This window comes from Anomaloglossus baeobatrachus, chromosome 2, assembly GCF_048569485.1.
Source record: "Anomaloglossus baeobatrachus isolate aAnoBae1 chromosome 2, aAnoBae1.hap1, whole genome shotgun sequence".
NCBI classification, from domain to species: Eukaryota; Metazoa; Chordata; class Amphibia; order Anura; family Aromobatidae; genus Anomaloglossus; species Anomaloglossus baeobatrachus.
Window position 1 is genome coordinate 648,390,605 of NC_134354.1, and position 24,977 is coordinate 648,415,581.

A 24,977-nucleotide genomic window follows, 5' to 3' on the forward strand; every position below is an offset into this window, starting at 1 on the left:
AGGCCCAGAGGCCAAGAGGCACGGAGGCCAGGAGGGCCAGAGGCCAGGAGGGCCAGAGTCCAAGAGGGCCAGAGGCCAAGAGGCCCAGAAGCCAAGAGGCAGAGAGGCGAAGAGGCACAGAGGCCAAGAAGCACAGAGGCACGGAGCGGAGGCCAAGAGGCAAGAGGCAACGTGGCACAAGGGCCAAGAGGCACAGAGGTCAAGAGGTACATAGGCCAAGAGGCACAGAGGCCAAACGGCACAGAGGCCAAGAGGCCCAGAGGCCCAGAGGCCAAGAGGCACAGAGGCAGAGAGGCACGGAGGACAAGAGGCCCAGAGGCCAGGAGGGCCAGAGTCCAAGAGGGCCAGAGGCCAAGAGGCCCAGAAGCCAAGAGGCAGAGAGGCGAAGAGGCACAGAGGCCAAGAAGCACGGAGCGGAGGCCAAGAGGCAAGAGGCAACGCGGCACAAGGGCCAAGAGGCACAGAGGTCAAGAGGTACATAGGCCAAGAGGCACAGAGGCCAAACGGCACAGAGGCCAAGAGGCACAGAGGCCAAGAGGCACAGAGGCCAAGAGGCACAGAGGCATAAAGGCCCAGATGACAAGGGCCAAGAGGCACAGAGACCAAGAGGCACAGAGGCATAAAGGCCCAGACGACAAGGGCCCAGAGGCCAAATGGCACAGAGGCCAAATGGCACAGAGGCCAAGAGGCACAGGGGCCAAGAGGCACAGAGGCACAAGGGCCAAAACGACAAAGGCCAAGAGGCACAGAGGCATAGAGGCCGGAGCCAGGAGGCACAGGGGCAGGAGGCCCAAGCCAGCAGGTACAGAGACCAGGAAGGCCCAGAGGCCAAGAAGGCATAGAGGCCAGGACGGCACAGAGGCCAAGAAGGCACAGAGGCCAAGAAGGCACAGAGGCCAAGAGGCACAGAGGCCAAGAGGCACAAAGGCCAAGAGGCACAGAGGCCAAGAGGCACAGAGGCACAAAGGCCGGAGCCAAGAGGCACAGAGGCCAAGAGACCAAGAGGCACAGAGGCCGGAGTCAGCAGGCACAGAGGCACAGGGCCAGGAGGCCCAGAAGCCAAGGAGGCACAGAGGCCAAGACGGCACAGAGACCAAGAAGTCAAGAGGCACAGAAGGCCAAGAGGCACAGAGGCCAAGAGACACAGAGGCCCGAGCCAGAAGGCACAGAGGCACGGGCCCAGGAGGCCCAGAGGCCCGGAACCACACAGAGGCCCGGAAGGCACCCAGAGGCCAGGAAGGCACACAGAGGCCAGGAAGCCACACAGAGGCCAGGAAGCCACACAGAGGCCAGGAAGCCACACAGAGGCCAGGAAGCCACACAGAGGCCAAGGAGCCACACAGAGGCCAAGGAGCCACACAGAGGCCAGGGAGCCACACAGAGGCCAGGGAGCCACACACAGAGGCCAGGCAGCCACAGAGACCAGGAACTCGAGAGGCCAGAGGCACCGAGGCAGGAGGCATGAGGCCAGGAGGCAATTGAGGCGCGTGGCCAGGAAGCCCAAGGCACAGAGACAGTACACACAGAGGCCCGAAGGCAGGAGGCACCGAGGCCAGGAGGTACACAGACCCGAGGCTAAGAAGGCGCAGAGGCCCGAGGCCAGAAGGCGCAGAGGCCCGAGGCCAGAAGGCGCAGAGGCCCGAGGCCAGAAGTCACAGAGGCCCGAGGCCAGAAGGCACAGAGGCCCGAGGCCAGAAGGCACCGAGGCCAGAAGGCACAGCGGCCCAAGGCCAGGAGGCACAGCGGTCAAAAGGCTAGGAGGTACAGCGGCCCCAGGCCAGGAGGCACCAAGGGCAGGCAGCACAGAGGGCCAAGGCCATGAGGTACAAAGGACCAAGGGCAGGCAGCACAGAGGAACAGAGGCACAAGCCAGGAAGCACGAGGCCCGGAAGCACGAGGCCGAGAGACACAGAGGCCCGAGGCCAGGAGGTCCGGGGCCAGGAGGAACAGGGACCAGGAGGCCCCGAGACCCAACATCAGAAGGCGCAAGGCCAGGAGGCTCAGAGGCCAGGAGGGCCAGAGGCCAGAGGCCAGGAGGACCCGAGACCAGAGGTTAGTTGGGCCAGAGGTCACAGAGGCCACAGAGACCAGGAGGCCCCGAGGCCAACAGAGGCCAGGAAGGCCCAGAGGCCACAGAAGAGGCTAGGAGGCCCAGAGGCTAGGAGGCCCAGAGGCTAGGAGGTCCAGAGGCCACAGAGGCCAGGAGGCTCAGGGGCCACAGAGGCCAGGAGACCCAGAGGCCAGAAAAAACAGACAGGCCACATGGGCCAGGACATACAGAATGCACAGGGGCCCGGAGGCCCCAGGGACCAGGAGGTCACAGAGGCCACAGGGGCCAAGAACCCACAGAGGCCAGGAACCCACAGGGGGCCACGAGTCCATAGAGCCCACAGGAGCCAGGAGCCTACAGGGGCCACAGGGGCCAGGAGTCCACAGAAGCCACAGGAGCCAGGAGTCCACAGAGGCCATGAGGGCCAGGAGTCCCAGATAGGCCACGAGGGCCAGGAGACCACAGAGGCCACGAGGGCCAGGAGTTCACAGAGGCCACGAGGGCCAGGAGTCCACAGAGGCCACAGGAGCCCGGAGTCCACAGAGGCCACAGGGGCCCGGAGTCCACAGAGGCCTTACAAGGGCCAGGAGGCCACAGAGGATACAGGGGCCAGGGGAACACAAAGGCCCCAGGGACCCCGGCCATGCTTGCAGAATCCAGCTCCAAAGCCCAATCCCAGCCTGAAGCCACACATCGACCGCGGACCAGCGCAGGCAGAGACTCCGGAACGATCCCCCGTGCACAGCCGGGTCACCGCCGAGGAGACAGAGCGTGGACGCGGCCCCGGACACAGCGCACCCGCCGTGCAGTCGGAAGGCGCAGCCCGCGACACAGGGGGAGGCGCCGGCCTCCGTGCACAGACAGCAACTTACCGATCATGCCGCGTCCTGCTCAGGAAGGAGGGGTCCACGGGTTTCCCAGGAACCTGCCCGGTCCAGTCCCCCGGAAGCGCTCCAGTGCACCTCCGGGTCACGGCAGCAGAGAGCGCGCGCCGACGCGGCAGAGCCCACCCTGCCGTCCACAGAGCCAGGCGCGCGCAAGTGCAGGCGTCATTACCCGGAGGCAAAGCCGAACCAAGGGGAAGAGGACGAGGTGCACCGGAGGACGGAGTCCACGAGGGGAGCTCCACCGACCGTGCTTCTGGACCTAGAGCTCCGCCGTTCCCACGGAGACCGCACAGACTCAACCGGACCCAGGTACTGTAGGTTCCTCTCCATGCAGGACAGGAAACCAACTGATGAGGGAGGGGGACTGCCCCTTTTTTATCTGTAGGTTTCCTGTCCTGAAGGGGGCGGATCCCTCTCTCGTGGGTGCTGTCGCGACGAAAGGAAAACAAGTGCTAGTAATATCCCAATATCTCAAAAGTAATAGGCATGGTTAAACATTATTTTTTTCATTCCTAAGGAGTTGAAAAGAAAAGTCTTCAGTGAGGAAAAGAAAGGCTCAATTCTGCCTTTACTAGCAGAAGGATACAGTGAGCATCATGTTGCCTCCATCCTTAAAATTTCTAAGACAGCAGCCTATTACAACAAGGTCAAGCAGCAGAGATTGGGGACAAAAAAGCTACAGACCGGCAGAGGGTGAAAGCGACTCTCCACTGACCAGGATGACCGTCATCTTATTCGAATATCACTCAGCAACCGCAGGATGACATCAAGTGACCAACAAAAGGAGTGGCAAATGGCAGCTCGGGTGAAGTGCACGGCAAAAAACGTTCGTAACAGTCTCCTAGAGGCAGGGCTCAAGTCATGTAAAGCTAGAAAAAATAGTCTATAAGAAAATAGTTAATCAGCTCAACAAATCTAAAAGTTCATTCAGCGTCCTGCAGGATAAGGTGTGGTGCTCGGACAAAGATCTCTAGGCCAGCTCCCAGGTAACACAAACTAGTATAATTAACTCTCAAGTATCCTGCATCCAACAAGAATGTAGAATGAAGAGGACTGTTCACACCAAAGGGATATTTTCTGCAGCTTTTATTCACATTAAAAGCATCGCTGATGCATTTCGAGCTGACAGTAGCTCTTAGGGGTACTTTGCACACTATGACATCGCAAGCCGATGCTTGCGATGCCGAGCGCGATAGTCCCCGCCCCCGTCGCAGCTGCGACATCTTGTGATTGCTGCCGTAGCGAACATTATCGCTACGACAGCTTCACATGCACTCACCTGCCTTGCGACGTCACCCTCGCCGGCGACCCGCCTCCTTCCTAAGGGTGCGGGTCGTGTGGCGTCACAGCGACGTCACACGGCAGGCAGCCAATAGAAGCGGAGGGGCGGAGATGAGCAGGACGTAAACATCCCGCCCACCTCCTTCCTTCCGCATAGCCGGCGTGAGCCGCGGTGACACAGGCAAGCTGATGTTCCTCGCTCCTGCGGCTTCTCACACAGCGATATGTGCTGCTGCAGGAACGAGGAACAACATCGTACCGTCGCTGCAGCTAAATTATGAAAATGTCGGACACTACACTGATGATACGATTATGACGCTTTTGCGCTCGTTAATCGTATCATAAAAGATTTACACACTACGACATCGACAGCGATGCCGGATGTGCGTCACTTTCGATTTGACCCCACCGACATCGCAGCTGCGATGTCGTAGTGTGCAAAGTACCCCTTAGTCATAGGTACAAATAAAGAGCTACTATCAGCTCGAAACGCGTCAGCGATGCTTTTAATGTGAATAAAAGCTGCAGAAAATATCCCTTTGGTGTGTACAATCCTCTTCGTTCTACATTCTCGTTGGATGCCTTATACTTGGGAGTTAATTAAAGCTAGAAAAAAGCCTTTCATCAATGAGAAGCAAAGGAGAGCCAGGCTGAACTTTGCTAAAGACAATAAGGATTGGACCATAGAGGACTGGAGTAAGGTAATCTTCTCTGATGAGTGTAATTTTCAGCTTTGCTCAACACCTGGTCATCTAATGGTTAGAAGGAGACCTGGAGAGGTGTACAAGCCACAGTGTCTTGCACCCACTGTGAAATTTGGTGGAGGATCGGTGATGATCTGGGGATTAAACTTTGCAAAGGACGTATGAATCAAGCCACATACAAGGTTATCCTGGAAAAGCAGTTGCTTCCTTCTGCTTAGGCAATGTTCCCCAATTCTGAGGACTGGTTTTACCAGCAGGACAATGCGCCATGCCACACAGCTAGGTCAATCAATGTGTGGATGAAGGACCACTACATCAAAACCCTGTCATGGCCAGCCCAATCTCCAGACCTGAACCCCATTGAAAACCTTTGGAATGTAATCAAGAGGAAGATGGATAGTCACAAGCCATCAAACAAAGAAGAACTGCTTACATTTTTGCACCAGGAGTGGCATAAGATCACCCAAAAGCAGTAGTAAAGACTGGTGGAAAGCATGCCAAGACTCGTGAAAGCTGTGATTAAAAATCATGGTTATTCCACAAAATATTGATTTCTGAACTCTTCCTGAGTTAAAACATTATTAGTATTGTTGTTTCTAAATGATTATGAACTTGCTTTCTTTGCATTATTTGAGGTCTGAAAGCAATGGATTGTTTTGTTATGTTGACCAGTTCTCATTTTCAGAAAATAAATACAAAATTTGTTGCTTGGAAATTTGGAGACATGTTATCAGTGGTTTATAGAATAAAAGAACAATTTACATTTTACTCAAAAATATACCTATAAAGAGAAAAACTGAAAATTTTGCAGCAGTCTTTTAATGTTTGCCAGAGCTGTGTAAATACACACACACACACACACACACACACACACACACACATGAAAGCAAAATGTATTTGTCACCTGCTGTTGAATTTCTCAGGATATTTCTCTCTCATAACATGAAATCGATGAGCGATGGAAGCATCCTGCATAAAGAAGACACCGTCAGACATGTTTCCTTGCAGTTATTGACTATATCATTGATTGGAAAACTAAGTAAATAAATCGCAACTATACCAAATTAATTGTTAGTCTGCTCACACCCATATATACACTGAGCAAAAATATAAACTCAGCACTTTTGTTTTTACTCTCATTTGTCATGAGGTAAACTCAAAGATCTATGACTATTTATGTACACAAAGGGCCTTTTTCTCTCAAATATTGTTAACAAATTTGTCTAAATATGTGTTAGGCCGGAGTTCCACTTGCATATGACTTGCACGAGTCTCGCATCGGTGTCACACGCCACGGCAGTGTGCGCCGGACCGGGTGACACGGATGCGAGAGTTGCGCGAGTCATACTCAAGTGGAACCATACCCTTAGTGAGCACTTCTCCCTTGAAGAGATAATCCATCCACCTCACAGGTGTGGCATATCAAGACGCTGATTAGACAACATGATTATTGCACAGGTGTGCCTTAAGGCCCCGTCACACTAAGCAACATCGCTAGCAACATCGCTGTTAACGAACAACTTTTGTGACGTTGCTAGCGATGTTGCTGTGTGTGACATCCAGCAACAACCTGGCCCCTGCTGTGAGGTCGTTGGTTGTTGCTGAATGTCCTGGGCCATTTTTTAGTTGTTGCTGTCCTGCTGTGAAGCACAGATCGCTGTGTGTGACAGCGAGACAGCAACAACTAAATGTGCAGGCAGCAGGAGCCGGCTTCTGCAGAGGCTGGTAACCAATGTAAACATCGGGTAACCAAGAAGCCCTGTCCTTGGTTACCCGATATTTACCTTCGATACCAGCCTCCGCCGCTCTCACTGCCTGTGCTGCCGGCTCCTGCTCTGTGCACATGTAGCTAGCTGCAGGACACATCGGGTTAATTAACCTGATGTGTGCTGTAAGTAGGAGAGCAGGGAGCCAGCGCTAAGCATTGTGCGCTGCTCCCTGCACATTTAGCTGCAGCACACATCAGGTAATTAACCCGATGTGTGCTGTAGCTAGGAGAGCAAGGAGCCAGCGCTCAGTGTGCGCTGCTCCCTGCTCTCTGCACGTGTAGCTCCGTGCGGTGGTAACCAAGGTAAATATCGGGTTGGTTACCCGATATTTACCTTAGTTACCAAGCGCAGCATCTTCCACGCTGCGCTGGGGGCTGGACACTGGTTGCTGGTGAGCTCACCAGCAACTCGTGTAGCCACGCTCCAGCGATCCCTGCCAGGTCAGGTTGCTGGTGGGATCGCTGGAGCGTCGCAGTGTGACAGCTCACCAGCAACCTCCTAGCAACTTACCAGCGATCCCTATCGTTGTTGGGATCGCTGGTAAGTTGCTTAGTGTGACGGTACCTTTAGTCTGGCCACAATTAAAGGACACTCTAAAATGTGCAGCTTTATTACACAGCACAATGCCACCGATCTTGGACGTTTTGAGGGAGCGTGCAATTAGCATGGTGACTGCAGGAACTGTTGCCCGTGAATTGAATGTTCATTTCTCTACCATAAGCTGTCTCCAAAGGTGTTTCAGAGAATTTGGCAGAATATCCAACCAACCTCACAACCGCAGACCACATGTAACCACACCAGCCCCGGACCTCAACATCCAGCATCTTCACCTCCAAGACCGCCTGAAGCCACCCAGACAGCTGCTGCAACAATCAATTTGCATTACCAAAGAATTTTTGCACAAACTGTGAGAAATTGTCTCAAGGAAGCTCATCTGCTGCTCGTCGTCCTCATCGGGGTTTCCATCTCACTGCAGTTTGACATCAAACTGATTTGAGTGGGTAAATGCTTACCATGAATCCCCGTCTTTCCTGTACAGGGCAGATGGCAGACTGCGCGTATAGTGTTGTGTGGGTGAGTGGTTTATTGATGAAAACGTTGTGAATGGAGTGGCCCATGGTGGTGGTGGATTTATGGTATAGGCAGGTGTATGTTATGGACAACGAACACAGGTACATTTTATTGATGTCATTTTGAATGCACAGAGATACTGTGATGAGATCCTGAGGTCATGATTGTGCCATTCCTCCACGACATCACACCATGTTGCCGCACACAATTCCTGGAAACTGAAAACATCCCAGTTCTTGTAAGGCCAACATACTAACCAGACATGTCACCCATTGGCCATGTTTGGGATGCTCTGGATCGGCGTATATGACAGCATGTTCAAGTTCCTTCCAATATACAGCAACTTTGCACAGCCATTGAAGAGAAGAGGACCAACATTCCACAGGCCACAATCAACAACCTGGTCAACTCTGTGCAAAGGAGATGTGTTACACTTAGGCAAATGGTGGTCAAAACAGATACTGAATGGTTTTCTGCCCCCCCCAAGATCCCCCAAAACTACACATTTTAATATACAGGATGCAGTAGTTAATACTATTTACATGTGGACGATGTCGTCATAACATCGCTGCACGTCATATTGCACTAAAGATTAATTGGCTTTTATTGTGGCCAGCCTAAGGCACCCCTGTGCAATAATCATGCCTTCTAATCAGCATCTTGATATGCCACACCTGTGAGGTGGATGGATTATTTTGGCAAAGAGAAGGGCTCACTGACACAGATTTAGGCCTCTGCCACACTCACGTGAAATTCACGCACGTGCCGCGAGACACGTATTTTCCCTGCGTGTTGCGTGCAGGTAAGTACGTGTCTCTGGTACGTGCGTGACACGTGTGTTCTACGTGTGCTATCCGCGATAGCACACGTAGAATCAGTAATTATTATACTCACCTGGTCCTTCCTGATGTCTGCGCTGCTGTCCGTGGTGCTGATCCTCGGTCTCCAGCCCTCCCGTCTCCCCGCTGCTGCTGCTGCCAGGCAGTGAAGTGAATATTCTATGAGATTAATGAGCGGCGGTCGGCAGCAAGAGGCAGCAGCGGCAGAGACAGGAGGGCTGGAGAAGGTGAGTAAATGTTTTGTTTTTTTTTCACTGACATGTGTGTTTTCTCCGGCGCGTGTCACACGGGACCGCATCCACACTACACCCGTGTGGTACGGGTGCGGGCCGTGTGACACCCGTGCTGCCGGAGAAATCACTGACATGTCAGCGCTTTGAAAATCGCACACACGTACAAACGCACACGGACACACGTTCCGTGTGGTTTTACGTGTGTGTGCCTGCTACAATAGGGTAGCATTGGTTAAAGTGTCTCCGTGCCGCCGGGACGTGTAAAAAATGACAAACACGTACCGGAGGCACGGATGTGTGGCGCAGGCCTTAGACAAATTTGTGAAAAATATGAGAAAAAGGCCTTTTGTATACACAGAAAAGTCTTAGCTCTTTGAGTGTTGCGTTTATATTTTTGTTCAGTGTATATAGTATCTATGAAAAAAGCTCTGTTCTGAACTACTTTTTAATTAAAGGGTTATTTTTACATATGGATAATGTTGGATAGTGCTTGTAAAAATAAGCAGTTTTGCAATTGACTGTTTATTAAAATGTTTAGCTGTTCTTAAGAAATTAACACTTCCTTTTTTTGATATACAGCTCATTGCCTAGGTGACACACCGTTGCTGTAGTCTACAAGTGGCCGAACATACACATGCTCTTTTTTATTGAGCTTGTCAACGCTGCTTTGAAGCTGTCCAGGATCGCTGGAGCATAGTGTTACCTCCCAATCCCAGCTAATTTGAGTGCAGCGCTTACAAGCTAGACAGCAGCTGTGGTTGGTCACCTAGGCAACAAGCTTTAAACAAAAGAAAAATGTCAATATCTCGAGAAGGGATGCAATTTTAGTACACAGTAAATTGAAAAAGTGTTGGCTTTTACCATCAAGACTCATATATGAAAACGTGATTAACCCTTTAAAAATCAGTTATAATTTGTAAGCCTATTGTCCAAACTATTTTAACCTTAGCTAAGTAATAATACAGGGGTATAATCCCTTTTTCCTTAATTAGATTACTGTACAGCTGCATAAAGAGTCCTGTAAATATATCAGACCAAGGCTCACAGAGCCCATATGTCAAAGCATGAAGGCTGTACTGCTCCATCGTAAACCAGCCACATTGTCTGCATGACAGTGTAAATGAGCACTGGCGCTGGTGTTCAAAAGGGAACAATTGCGTAGAGGATTAAAGGGAACCTGTCAGGTCCAATCTACACCCAGAACCATGAGTAGTTCTGGGTGCATGTTGCTAAATCCTACGTAACCGTCCCTGTATACACTAGCATAGATGAAGAGATCTTTAGAAAAAGTATTTCTAAAGATCTTTTATCATATGCTAATGAGTGAGGGGACTAGCCCCAAGAGCGTTACTTCCCTTGCCAGTCGGCCCCATTAGCATGTTAGTACTCCCCTGTGGGCATCCTAACATGCTAATGAATATGCAGCGTCAGAGGATGATCTCACTAACCTCTCCACTGACATCGCTGCCCGACGCTGGATTTTGGCTCAGTGTGCATGATCCCGGAGTTTGGGTCATGTGCACTACTTCAGTTTGAAGCCAGGACACATAAACCCAGCTTCATACTGCGTATGACCCAAACTCCAAGGTCATGTGCACTGAGCCAAAATGCAGTGTCAGGCGGTGATGGCAGCAGAGAGGTGAGTGAGATCATCCTCTGAGGCTGCACATTCATTAGCATGAAAGGACGCCCACAGGGGTGTGCTAACATGCTAATGGAGCTAACTAGCCAGGTAAACTAAAGCCCAGAGGCTCCACGGCATCTACAGTTTTGGCCGCCACAGCACGGAGCTGATTGGTGCGCCTCTGACTCCGAAGTGCAGGCGCCAGCACTTCCGAGGTCAATCAACTCCTTGTGTACGGCGCCCGCAGTCTATTTGTATGCGCGTCTTAAAGACGTAGATACAGATAGATGGAGGTGCGCCTCTCACCTCTCTCCTCCCCTCCGAAAACACAGCGGATTTAATAAACTGTCTAACGAAGGGGCAGGAGGATGTAAAAAAAAACAATTTTTTTTTTGCAGCAAGTAGGTGCCGCCCCCCGCAACCCGCTACCACAGGCACCGGACAACGGGTGCCTAATGGTAAATACGGCCCTGCCCAGAGGACTAGTCCCCTCGCTCATTAGCATATGAGATAAGATCTTTAGAAATACTTTTCTAAAGATCTCTTTATTTATGTAAATGTATACAGGGACATTTAGGCAGGGATTAGAAATGTGCACCCAGAACTGCTTGTGGTTCTGGGTGCATATTGGACCTGACAGGTTCCCTTTAACCATTAAAAATATGGGCACATCTATTCCTAGAAGGTTTTTTCTTAGTATTATTTCCAGTTTAGAATATATGCTTTATTAACTTTAATTTTTATTGAAATGTTTATTTATGAATCTTTATGAAAAGGAAATGAATGTATAGGTGTATTACGTATTCTAAAGGAAATAATACAGACAAACTTGCAGCAAAGATCAAAAGGATAAGTAACTAAAATCAGAAACTTACATTCATATAACCTCAATCTGCACTACTTTTTTCAAATAAAATGCTTATCTCAGTATTCCCTAAAGGTATCTCATGGTCCCCCGAAAAACACTAATAAGTGCAAACACTTCCATACGTACCACTCCAATGGAAAAGTAGTTATTGATTATTTCATAGGGGACAGGGTCTCCTTTTTCCTCAGTGTTCTCCGGTATCACTTCAATGTTCCATCGGTCCATCAATAATATTGAACTTTTTTCAATGTCTTTTAACACTTTAACTAGATTTTCGCCATCATACCCTAAATACAAATCACAGAGGTTTATATCTGAGGCTCAAATTGCAAACTCATCATTTATTTATTTTCGCTTTGCTTGTCACTACAGATTTCATCTGATATTTATTTACAATGGTATCTTAGTAAAGTGAGTGATACCACACTGTATCTAATGTAATAAAATACTTCTGCTGATCTGTACATAATAGCAACATAAATGACAAGTAAATACACAAATAAATTATACAGTGATTTTAAAAAGACGGGGGGTTTGAGACATCAGTCCCCCATCTACCAGATGACAGTACTTTCATTTTCTGATTAATGATGCAATAAACAGGACATAAAAAAATCTCACCTCCTCCCCATCTGAGACATCGAGCAAGGTCATTCCCTGTACCCAGGGGCAGGACAGCTACAGGTGGTCTTTGTGGAAGATTAGCTTTGTCTAGTAAGGATGAAATAGCATGAGATCATATGTTTTGTTTTATTTATTTTCTATTGGGATATTTGCCCATCAGATATCCTGCTTCCATTGCATGATCATTGCTATGCTTAAAGGGAACCAACCAGCAGGATTTTCATATATAAAGTAAAGCCAGTGCTATACTGGCCCTAGGATGCTGAATGTAAGCATAGCTTTTGCTCTGAGATTGGATGTTTTATTTCAGAAATATGTGGAAATAAAGTTACAGTAATGCACTGCTATTTGATTAACAGGTGCAACAGGAGCAGGAATATGTGGGTCCGGTTTAGCTACCCATTCCCGCCCCTGTTTGTCTGCCTGGCCTTCCTCCCCCTGTCACTGTCATAGACGTTAATTCTGGTGCAGTATCATTTATAAGTATTGCAGAAAACTCTTCACTTATTGCTATGCCTGGCACTATCTTTGTGCCCTCACATTCTCTGCTCTCATTGTGACAGCGAGAGCGCACGCGGTCACAACAGAATTGAAGACCGTCCCTAAATCAGCTCACCGGTCTCCTCTGAAGCATGCGGCTCGTATTCTTCTTGGTGTGATCTGCGGTGAACTAATTTTGGGGACGGTCTCCACTTTTGTTGTGCCCATGCACGCTCCCGCGGTCACAACAAGAGCAGAGGATGCGACAACAGTCCAAAGCAGGAAGATAGTCTTCTCAAAGATGGTGCAGGCTCCGACTCCAACGCCATCTTAGTGCAGAGTTTTCTGCAGTACTTAGAAAAGACACTGCACAGGCGCTGGAATTAACGTATATGATGGTAATAGGGGGAAGAAGGGCAGACAGGGGCAGGAATAGATAGCAAAACCTAACCCACATATTCCCACCCCTGTTGCACCTGTCAATCAAATGTCAGAACATTGCTGAAACTTTTCTTGCACATATTTCTGAAATAAAACATCCAATCTCAGAACAACAAGCATGCTTAGATTCATTATCCTAGCACCATTATAGCACTGGCTTTACTTTATGTATGAAAATCCTGATGGTTGGGTCTCTTTAATTGGAATCTGTCACAAGCTTTTAACAACTCCATTTGAGAGCAACATAATGTAGAGACAGAGACCCTGATTCCAGCGATGTGTCATTTACTGAGCTGTTTGCTGTCATTTTGATAAAATCAATGTTTTCTTTGCTGCTGATCTAGCAGTTATACAGAGGTCATGAATATGCTGGACTACCTAGCAGCACGCCAAGTAGTCCTCTAATGATAAGCTATTGCTGATTAATCAGTGATTTTATCAAAACTACATTAAGCAGCCCAGTAAGTGACACATTGCTGGAATCAGTGTCTTTGCCTCTATGTTACGCTGCTCTCAGATTAATTGGCAACAACCTGGTGTAAGATTGACTTTAAGGACTCATCTAAAACTTGATACCAGTACTATATGCAATAGTGTATGGTCTCGAAGTGCAGTGTTCATCATTTACTTCATTACTTAAATACAATTTGTTCTTATAACAACATAACAATCCCAGCGTAGAATGTCAGTACTGGGCTCTTTAATGAAGAATCTTTTTCGATATTGTAATTTTATGTGGTTATGTAATTGGACACAAGTATACACACTAAGTGATATATTTTCATTCAGAGAGCACTGGTGGTATTGATATTATTAAATGTAATGTTCTTTCACCGTTTATGCAAACAAAAATAATGAATTGCTCTTACCAATGGCATCCAAAATCCATCCAACAGTACCATCCCCGCCACACACTAAAATCCGATACTCTTGAACATCCCAGAAGAAATTGAGACTAAGGATAAATAGAAGTAAACTTAATGTTATAAGACAGTATATTAGTTTCTCCTCAGGAAGCAACTTATTATTAGCGATGGGCGAATCTGCAAATATTGGGGACTGACGGGTCCAGCTGGATTTTTTAACAAAAAAAAAAAAAACCCGGTTCAGGATCAGAATAATTGCTTGGATGCTGATCCCAATATAAGTCTATGGGGACCCAAATATTGTGCTGCACGCATTGCCGCCATACGCCCCCATGTCTCTGTCCTACTCCATGTTGGCGCTCCTTGAAGGCCCTCGTTTCACCTCATTCCTCTCATCCCTCCTATCTGCAATTCCATGCATTGTTTCTGCATATACTGTATGTGTACCTCTTCTTGTGTAATAACACCGCCTGAGACGCTGAACCCGTCCTTTTCTCCCCCCCTCAACAATTTTGAGACACAAAACTTGATAAAGGCTTGCAAAAAGCTGAAACGTTGGCTTTGTTTTAGTTGTGGTACACTTTTTTTTGCAGAAAATAAAAAAAAATAAAAAATATTTATTTGGGCCCCTCTGTCTTATGTTGTCCTTTGTGTCCTGGAGTTATCCTTTTCTATCTGATTGGTTGCAGTCAGACTCTGCCCCCTCCCTGTGTGACAGTGTGTATGATTGCTTGGAATCACACACGCTCTCTGCATCTCTATAGTGGTGTAAATAAAAATAAATAAAAAATTGGCTTAGGGTACCCCCATATTATGATACCCAGTACAGATAAAACCTATGGCTACAGGCTGCAGTCCCCAGCCCTGTGCTTATCAAAATAAGAGGGACCCTAAGCGGCTTTTTTTTTTTAATTAATTATATAAATAATTTTAAAAAATAGCATGCAATCCTCCCCCAATTTTGATACTCAGCCATGATAAAGCTGATAGCAGGGGGCTTTTGTTCTCAGGCTATGGAGGCACATGGTTATTGGGCACTCCCAGCCTAAAAATAGCAGCCTGCAGCTGCCCAGAATTGTAGATTATGTTGTAACCAGGTGTTTGGGGTTCATAAATAGAAGAGAAAGGAGATTTAAAAAAAAAAAAGTTTTCAAATAAATATTTTTTTGGCGTTTGTGTTTATTTCTTTTCACTTTTCACTTACAAATTAGTAATGGGGTGTCTCATAGATGACTCCCATTACTAATTTAGGGCTTAGTGGCAGCTGTGAAAAAAAAAATCACTGATACTAATAATATCTCCTCAAAAATTGATAATCTCACTGTGTAGGATAATCATAAAGCTTAAACTTTAATATAAATTATTTTAAGACCTAAAGTCAGCGCACTCAGGTGACTTTAGGTCTTAAAATAATGTATATTAAAGGTTAGGTTTTATGATTATCCTACACAGTTAGATTATTAGTAGCAGCTGTGAGCTGTCATGAACCCCTTAAATTACCCTGATTGCCACCGCACCAGGGCAACTGGGATGATCAGGGTAAAGTGTCGAGATTGCTGTATCTAATGGCTACGACATGTCTGGGCAGCTGCAGGCTGCTATTTTTAGGCTTGGGTGAGCCCAATAACCATGGGTCTCCCCAGCCTGAGTATACCAGCCCCCAGCTGTCGGCTTTATCGTGGCTGGGTATCAAAATTGGGGAGTCCTTCTTATTTTGATACACAGCCAAGATAAACACACAGTTGTGGGCTTCAGCCTGTAGCCGTATGCTTTGTCTAGGCTGGGTATCATGATATGGGGGGATCGTACACCTTTTTTTTATTTATTTATTTTTCCAAAAGTATAGAGACGCAGACAGAGTGTGTGATTCCAAGCAATCACGCATGCTGTCACAAAGGGTGGGGGTGTGGTCTGACTGCAACTAATCAGAGACAATGGGACTGCTGGTGGGCAAGGGAAGCAGTGAATATCTATGAGGGTAATGAGCGGCCCCAGAGGTAGTGTTACAGCCATGTGGGAGACCCGGTAAGTATAACGCTCCTGCTTTATTCCCTATTTTTTTTTCCTTTATTTTTTTTTTATTATCTGGGTGGCTGAATCTGGATAGTTACAGGAGTTCACTGAGAACTCCATGTTTCGGATCAGGGCACGGATACTAGGTATCCAGTTCGGATCCCGAATGTTATAGTCTGGGTTCACCCATCACTACTTATTATATGATCTAATGTTTAAGTGGGTCAACTGGTCCCATTTCTTGTCTACAGAGAAAAAAGGAATTTGACTATGCCCACACAGACAATTCTCCAACAGGAACAGATTCTAGTGGCACTATTTTCTTTGTGGGAAAACCATTTAATGTATACATTTGCTTGTCTTCTCTTACCCGGGTGAAGGCCCTGCTTTAATTAGATTATACACTTGTCGAGGGTTTAGCAAATACTGAAATTTGCGAAGGACTCTGCAGTGAATAAGAGAGAAGTCAGTATTATAAACAAGCATCTTTGAGTTCTTACAGAATATATAAATATGCGATAGATATAAAACAGTATAAATTACAATAAAACATGCATATATAAAATATAGTTTTCAATAAAATTAATGGATTTGTGCTGATGTATATAAGCATCAAAGGTAGGTATTCATTTCTTCAAAATAGGAACTTTAGATGCAATATATTATTACTCAGGAATGATATCATGTCCATATTTGAATTGCACAGTTAATATATGCATAGAAATTATGTAAAAAGTAAAAAATATTTATGGGTAGTGAAAGCTTCTCCGATATATGTACAGTGCCCAATGGTAGATATAACACTCGGAGTCAGTGAGACTCTGAACCTACAAGGAACCAAGTTTATACAATTATGTCGTTTGTTATTTATCTATTTAATTGAACTGATTACACGTGCAAATAAAAAGGTACATTGCTACTGATATTTAGCTGGTGAGCACTCACCTCTCTCCCTGTTTACCTCCACTCTTCGGGTTGACAAAGACAAGTAAAGGGTGTGTGTCTGACATTGGTACAACCTGAAAATAAAATAAAAATTGTTAATTCAATAATTGTTTTTATATTTTAAAAGTGTTTAAATCAAAACCTGTCACCACTTTGGTATCTCCGTCAGGCCTCATAGACTTTGAATGGAGCGCATGTACAATTGCTGCGCCATTAAAACTGGTGACAAAGGGGACTAATTTGGAAGGGGTCCCAGTAAAATATAATCGGAGACATCCCCTACTTTTTGTATAGGTGATACGTTTTCATTGATGGGTAACCCACTTAGAGGTTGTCATAAAGACCGTCCAGTTCCATAAATTCTACTTAAGAATATGTTCATCATAGAGGGAGAATTCGTACATGTGAGCTTCCTATATGAGGCAAGATGAAGGATTGCTTTGTATGAAAGAGTCATAAATTACATTGAAGGCTATTCATTTCAATACCTAGCATGTAAGGTTAAGAGACCACTGTAGGAAATGTATAGCCATGTGAGGCATCCTTTGGCAACCACAGTTGATAATCAGACATTGGATAAACAGGACCCATCAGTTGATCATAAGAATGTAAAAAAAGTGTTCTGTCAGCAGGTTTTTGATATGTAAGCTGAAGTCAGCATGCTGCAAGGGTTAACACAGAAAATTCAGGGATGCTTGTCTTGTCAAGATTCAATCTGTTGTTTGGTTGCCATGTTTATTTAATCAGCAGGACTTTATCATTGCTTGAACTACAATGTCAGGCACACAGCAGTCTTGCACGCCCCCTCCTCTAACTGGCATCTCACTGTCAATGTATGTCTATTGAGAGCCTGGTTTGGGTGGGGGCAGCTCTTTCAGCTTTGTTACATGACTAAAGGTACCGTCACACATAACGAGATCGCTAGCGAGATCGCTGCTGAGTCACGGTTTCTGTGACGCAGTAGCGATCCCGTTAGCGATCTCGTTATGTGTGACATCTACCAGCGATCAGGCCCCTGCTTTGAGATCTCTAGTCGTTGCCAAATGGTCCAGGCCATTTTCTTCAAAGGCGATGTCCTGCTGGGCAGGACCCATTGCTGTGTTTGACACTGTGTGACAGGGTCACAGTGACTGCTGAGATCGTTATACAGGTCACCACAGCGACCTGTATCATTCCTGCATCGTTGGTAAGGTCTGACTGTGTGACATCTCACCTGTGACCTCCCAGCGACTTACCAGCAATTCCTATCAGGTCGCATCGTTTTCGGGATCGCTGGTAAGTCGTTGTGTGTGACTGGGCCTTAAATCTAAAAATTCTGATTGTGTCAAAACGGCTGCACCTAGTAATGTAAGTGATACATCGCTGGATTCAAGATCTCTTTGCCTACATCATGCTGTGCTCAGATGAAGTACCAAGAACCTGCTGACAGATTCCCTTAAAAGGAGCAACACAGCACTGTACTAGTGACTGCGCCTTACTCGTAAAGCCTGTCCCTCCGCTGAACTGAAGCTCTGCGCCACTTCTTCTGAAGTGGCAATAAGATTCTTCTGGCTGTTCTGTCGTTCCTGAGCATAAGAGAGGTAAAACAGGAAACCATAGTAAATTAAACAGTGAACAGAATATTAACATATGTGTTAAGAACAACATCTGCATGAAAGGTGTAATAACGTTAATAAAGGCATCAGTAAAAAAAAATATATATGAACTGTATAACTAGACAGGGATGTTCTAGACAGTTAATTGAGCAGTAGCTGCACATGCCCCTAATGATTCATTCGCACAGGGAACTTTGGGAACTTTGTTTTCGGGATCAGTAGGAATGTCAGCAGTTATCATACATGTATCACTTTTTGTGAAGATAGTTGATCTATCTTATTTCAGGGACACTTTTTTTTAAAGAGTAATCGTCATTTTAATTTTCATTTTTAGGAATCAATAGAAAAAATGAAATCAAGAATTTAATATATCTTTATCAAAGAAATCTGCTTCTTTCTCTGCCAGGACTGATCAGTCATTATCAAAATTCTGAAATTCTGAATTCTCCAGAAAAATCTGTATTCGGTGAGGTAGGAGATGGCAGTTGAATCTTATAAGATTTTGTATAGACGGAAGGAGGGAGGAGGTCTGCTTCTAGCGCCTTTTCTCTCCAAAGAATCTTAGTACAGTAACAACTGTAAACTCCTATCTCAGTAATGTAACAATCTGTCTTCACTGAATACAGATTTCACCTGACAATTAAGAATTTTGAGAAGGAAAGATCAGTCCAGAGGGAGGAGGAAGCAGATTTATCTGATAAGATCTATTACACAGTCTCTTATTTCCATGTGTATTATTGATTTATGAAATAAAAGTTAAAATGATGGTTACTCTGTCAAGATCACCAGTATATAAGTAAATATCAGTCAATGCATTGTTCTCTTCAATGGAGTATACAATAATATTCACTTGCTCTCTATTATATATAAATATACACTGTGTGCAGAATTATTAGGCAAATGAGTATTTTGATCACATGATACTTTGTATACATGTTATATAAGGACGAGAACAAAGAGTTTTTGCGTGCAAAAAATAGACAAATTTATTAGACACAGAAGGGGAACATCCGTATTAAAATCACATAAAATCAGAAAAGTAACAGGACCATGGGCTGGATACCATATTGCCTCAGGGTAAATAACAATCAGTATATATATATATAGCTGTACATCCAGGCAGATACATATGTTGCATACATTCTATCTTAGTACCAGCAGTATAGAAAACCCCTCAGGGTCACAACCACATTTTGGCATATGCAGAAAATCATCATGTATCTACCAGAAATGGATGGCAGCGATAGAGCCAGACCAGGTCACAAGAGCAAACCTCCAAACGCAGATGTACGTTTCGAAAAGGATTTCTGTATATCTTCATCAGAGCAGAGGTGTTCTAACCTTCCACCCCAACAAACCGGGTTTTAAATATTCGCGCCGATCAGCTGTGTCCAGAGGCTCTGGATCGGCGCATGCGCGGGCTCCCAGGCAAGTCCCGCGAGACCGCCGCCGTCACACCGCGCATGCGCGGGAGCAGGGACGCGTCACCATGGCTCCCGCGCAGGTGCCCACAGGCGCGGGATGGCAACGATCCAGCAAGGACGAGCATGAGAGGCAGCGCACGCGCACAGGAACCACCAGGACTCGCTGAGGTCGTAACAGTACGCGGAAATACAACAATGCAGGTAACTAATCACCAATTTCAAAGAGAGCGGTGCTCTATATGGGAGTCGAGATGTTATTTTCATGTGATGGGGAAATCCATTGCATCTTTATTCATCCATGTGGACCACGTATCACACTCCCAATAGTGATGGATATTAACAGTTTAACCTATAAGCATAAAAGGGGTAAATAAATATCTCCGGTGTCAGGGATAGATGGATAGACAAAAGGTGCATTTTTTTAAAAACATTTAAAACATCACGGATGCAAGTGGTCAAGGAATGGAGACAGTGCCACAGTTAAATATAGAGAATGAGAACAAGATATATACAACAAATTCATCAATATACGAGTACATTAATACTGTACGTGTATATATATACACACGTGCACAATGCATATGTCTTCTGATGTTATAGAAAAGGTGAATAACTAACAGCCTTGCTGAGACCCCTAGGGACCAGAGTGTCCAAGGTGACGATCCATTTCGTCTCGCATTGTGCTAGACGTTTTTTGAGGTCACCACCCCTGATTCCCCCAACTATAGTCCTGCATCTGCTGCTCTTATAGGTCAGTTTGATGTTAAAAACACTGCCTAGACATTTTCGATCTCACCACTCATGTGACCCCGCCAAACTCAGAATTAGAGGCATTGAGACTATAGTGGGGGGAATCAGGGGTGAAACGTCTAGCACAATGCGAGACGAAATGGATCGTCACCTTGGACACTCTGGTCCCTAGGGGTCTCAACGAGGCCGTTAGTTATTCACCTTTTCTATAACATCATAAGACATATGCATTGTGCACGTGTATATATATACACGTGCAGTATTAATGTACTCGTATATTGATGAACTTGTTGTATATATCTTGTTCTCATTCTCTATATTTGACTGTGGCACTATCTCCATTCCTTGACCACTTGCATCCGTGATGTTTTAAATGTTTTTAAAAAAATGCACCTTTTGTCTATCCATCTATCCCTGACACCGGAGATATTTATTTACCCCTTTTATGCTTATAGGTTAAACTGTTAATATCCATCACTATTGGGAGTGTGATACGTGGTCCACATGGATGAATAAAGATGCAATGGATTTCCCATCACATGAAAATAACAGCTCGACTCCCATATAGAGCGCTGCTCTCTTTGAAATTGATGATTAGTTACCTGCATTGTTGTATTTCCGCGTACTGTTATGACCTCAGCGAGTTCTGGTGGTTCCTGTGCGCGTGCGCTGCCTCTCATGCTCGTCCTTGCTGGATCGCTGCCGTCTTGCCGTCCCGCGCCTGCACGGGAGCCATGGTGACGCGTCCCTGCTCCCGCGCATGCGCGGTTTGACGTGACGGAGGCGGTCTCGCGGGACTTGCCTGGGAGCCCGCGCATGCGCCGATCCAGAGCCTCTGGACACAGCTGATCGGCGCGAATATTTAAAACCCGGTTTGTTGGGGTGGAAGGTTAGAATGCCTCTGCTCTGATGAAGATATAAAGAAATCCTTTTTGAAACGTACGTCTGCGTTTGGAGGTTTGCTCTTGTGACCTGGTCTGGCTCTATCGCTGCCATCCATTTCTGGTAGATACATGATGATTTTCTGCATATGCCAAAATGTGGTTGTGACCCTGAGGGGTTTTCTATACTGCTGGTACTAAGACAGAATGTATGCAACATATGTATCTGCCTAGATATACAGCTATATATATATATATATATATATATATATACTGATTGTTATTTACCCTGAGGCAACATGGTATTCAGCCCATGGTCCTGTTACTTTGCTGATTTTATGTGATTTTAATACGGATGTTCACCTACTGTGTCTAATAAATTTGTCTATTTTTTGCACGCAAAAACTCTTTGTTCTCGTCCTTATATATTATGCTTTTGAGTTTGTGCCAATTGTGGGGTTTTAGGTCCTTTTATCCCCACAAACATTTACGTTGGGCTATATTTTCCTAATACATTTGTATACATGTTGTCCTACTCCAAGCTGTATAGGCTTGAGAGCCAACTACCAATTAAGTAAATCAGTTGATGTGCATCTCTGTAATGAGAAGGGGTGTGGTGTAATGACATCAACACCCTATATAAGGTGTGCTTAATCATTAGGCAACTTCCTTTCCTTTGTCAAAATGGGTCAGAAGAGAGATGTGACTGGGTCTGAAAAGTCCAAAATTGTGAGATGTTTTGCAGAGGGATGCAGCAGTCCTGAAATTGCCAAACTTTTGAATCGTGATCACCGAACAATCAAGCGTTTCATGGCAAATAGCCAACAGGGTCGCAAAAAGCGTGTTGGTCAAAAAAGGCGCAAAATAACTGCCCATGAATTGAGGAAAATCAAGCGTGAAGCTGCTAAGATGCCATTTGTCACCAGTTTGGCCATATTTCAGAGCTGCAACGTTACTGGAGTATCAAAAAGCACAAGGTGTGCCATACTCAGGGACATGGCCAAGGTAAGGAAGTCTGAAAAACTACCACCTTTAAACAAGAAACATAAGATAAAACGTCAAGACTGGGCCAAGAAATATCTTAAGACTAATTTTTCAAAGGTTTTATGGACTGATGAAATGAGAGTGACTCTTGATGGGCCAGATGGATGGGCCAGAGGCTGGATCAGTAAAGCGCAGAGAACGCCACTCCGACTCAGATGCCAGCAAGGTGGAGGTGGGGTACTGGTATGGGCTGGTATCATCAAAGATGAACTTGTGGGACCTTTTCAGGTTGAGGATAGAGTGAAGCTCAACTCCCAGACCTACTGCCAGTTTCTGGAAGACAACTTCTTCAAGCAGTGGTACAAGAAGAAGTCTATCGTTCAAGAAAAACATGATTTTCATGCAGGACAATGCTCCATCACATGCATCCAACTACTCCACAGCATGGCTGGCCAGTAGAGGTCTAAAAGATGAAAAAATAATGACACGGTCCCCTTGTTCACCTGATCTGAACCCCATAGAGAACCTGTGGTCCCTCATAAAATGTGAGATCTACAGGGAGGGAAAACAGTACACCTCTCGGAACAGTGTCTGGGAGGCTGTGGTGGCTGCTTCATGCAATGTTGATGGTAAACAGATCAAGCAACTGACAGAATCTATGGATGGTAGGCTGTTGAGTGTCATCATAAAGAAAGGGGGCTATATTGGTCACTAATTTTTGGGGGTTTTGTTTTTGCATGTCAGAAATGTTTATTTCTAAATTTTGTGCAGTTATATTGGTTTACCTGGTGAAAATACACAAGTGAGATGGGAATATATTTGGTTTTTATTAAGTTGCCTAATAATTCTGCATAGTAATAGTTACCTGCACAAACAGATATCCTCCTAAGATAGCCAAATCTAAAAAAAAACCCACTCCAACTTCCAAAAATATTAAGCTTTGATATTTGTGAGTCTTTTGGGTTGATTGAGAACATAGTTGTTGATCAATAATAAAGAAAATCCTCTAAAATACAACTTGCCTAACAATTCTGCACACAGTGTATATATATTTTTTTCAGACAGTTTCAATGACAGCATAGAGACACGCAACTTTTATACAGTATTGAAGTTATTCAGCAATATGGGATCTATATTGCCGGGCAAATTTAATGTTTAGCATTAGCACCTTGGGAATGATTGGTGATAAAATATGTTGTTAGACGTATAAGGACTACAATGTTGAATGTCATAAAGTAAGAAAAGATATGGTTTATAAAACTAATTTTTGAATAAGGTATCAAGATACTCTGAGCCAGTTAAAGGGATTGTCCACTACCTTCACATTAATAGGTCATCAATGTTTGATTGGCCGGGTCCGACACGCTGTACCCCCACCGATCAGCTGATCTCCGTCGGCAGCCGGAAATTCTTAGTTCTGGCACTGCTCCATCTTCTGATAGCGGCCAAGGCCGGGTACTGCACATCCGCCTTCCATTCTAATCAATAGGAGGCGGATGTGCAGTCCCTGGCCACGGCCGTTATCAGAAGACAGAGCAGCATCAGAACTGTGCATTTCCGAGTGCCTGCTGCGGGGTGTTGGACCTCGGCCAATCAGACATTGATGACCTATCCTAAGAATAGGCCATCAATTTCAATGTAGTGGACAACCCCTTTAAGAGCAACTATAAAGAGCTTTGAGGGACCGCGCAGTAGAATATCCAATTATCAGGTTATAGTCAGGAACCTTTCATCTCAAACTGGACAACCTGATAAGGCCTTTTATTAGATTATTTTATATTAATGATTCTATTGTTTAACTTCACTATAAATTGTAGCATCTATTAAGATCTAGTAATTGACCCACCAAGATTACAGGATAAATGGAGGAAGGAGGTAATATGTGGTCCCGTAATGAACCACCGTCACAAATAGGAGGGATCGCGGAAGCACATTCATCATGGACCTGAAAAAAAAGATAATTTATTAATATTATTAATATAGTTTTAAAAAAATTGGTATGGTAAATACCTACTGTAACAATATAGTTTATGAAAATGTAACTAAATAACTGTATTATTTAAAGTGATTCCTAAGGCCCCTTTCACACGTCAGTGATTCTGGTACGTTTGTGCTTTTTTTTAAACGTACCAGAATCACTGACATACGCAGACCCATTATAATGAATGGGTCTGCTCACACGTCAGTGATTTTTCACTGCACGTGTCTCCATGCGGCGTACCCGCGTGTGCGTGATTGCTGCACGGAGACATGTCCATTTTTTTCTGGCATCACTGATGTTCCACGGACCACGCAGTGGTGTGGTCCGTGAAACACGTGCCAGAAAAAAACGTGCTTTTAAAATAATAAACATTTTAACTCACCCGGCGTCCAGCGATGTCCTCTGCAGCCCGTTCTCCCTGCTCCTTCTGTGCCGGCTGATTACTGTCGCGCATATTCATTATGCGCGACACAGCCGACCCGGAAGCAGCTCCTGCAGGGGTCACCGCCGTCCGGATGCTGCGTCGAGGGAGGATTCAGCACCACGGACAGCGGGAGCGGGCGCAGGTGAGTGAATCTCTAAGTGCAATCACGGGCCACGGAGAACGGAGCCCGGATTGCACTTAGACAACCCACGTGTGCCGTGATTTTCGGCACACGCAGGGACA

The 24,977-nt window shown here is 45.6% G+C and overlaps 1 protein-coding gene across 3 annotated transcripts in view; it reads right to left on the reverse strand.

Annotated features, from left to right (window-relative positions):
- DGKA (diacylglycerol kinase alpha) overlaps positions 1 to 24,977 on the reverse strand; it is a 311,491-nt gene that overhangs the window by 19,145 nt on the left and 267,369 nt on the right. For all 3 annotated transcript variants that reach the window (XM_075336996.1, XM_075336997.1, XM_075336995.1), the window contains 8 exons: positions 24,176 to 24,274; positions 18,174 to 18,260; positions 16,696 to 16,769; positions 16,121 to 16,195; positions 13,741 to 13,826; positions 11,948 to 12,037; positions 11,453 to 11,613; positions 5,827 to 5,891 (listed from right to left, as the gene is read on the reverse strand). In XM_075336996.1, coding sequence (XP_075193111.1) covers positions 5,827 to 5,891; positions 11,453 to 11,613; positions 11,948 to 12,037; positions 13,741 to 13,826; positions 16,121 to 16,195; positions 16,696 to 16,769; positions 18,174 to 18,260; positions 24,176 to 24,274 — 737 coding nt within the window. The remainder of the gene's footprint in view (positions 1 to 5,826; positions 5,892 to 11,452; positions 11,614 to 11,947; positions 12,038 to 13,740; positions 13,827 to 16,120; positions 16,196 to 16,695; positions 16,770 to 18,173; positions 18,261 to 24,175; positions 24,275 to 24,977) is intronic.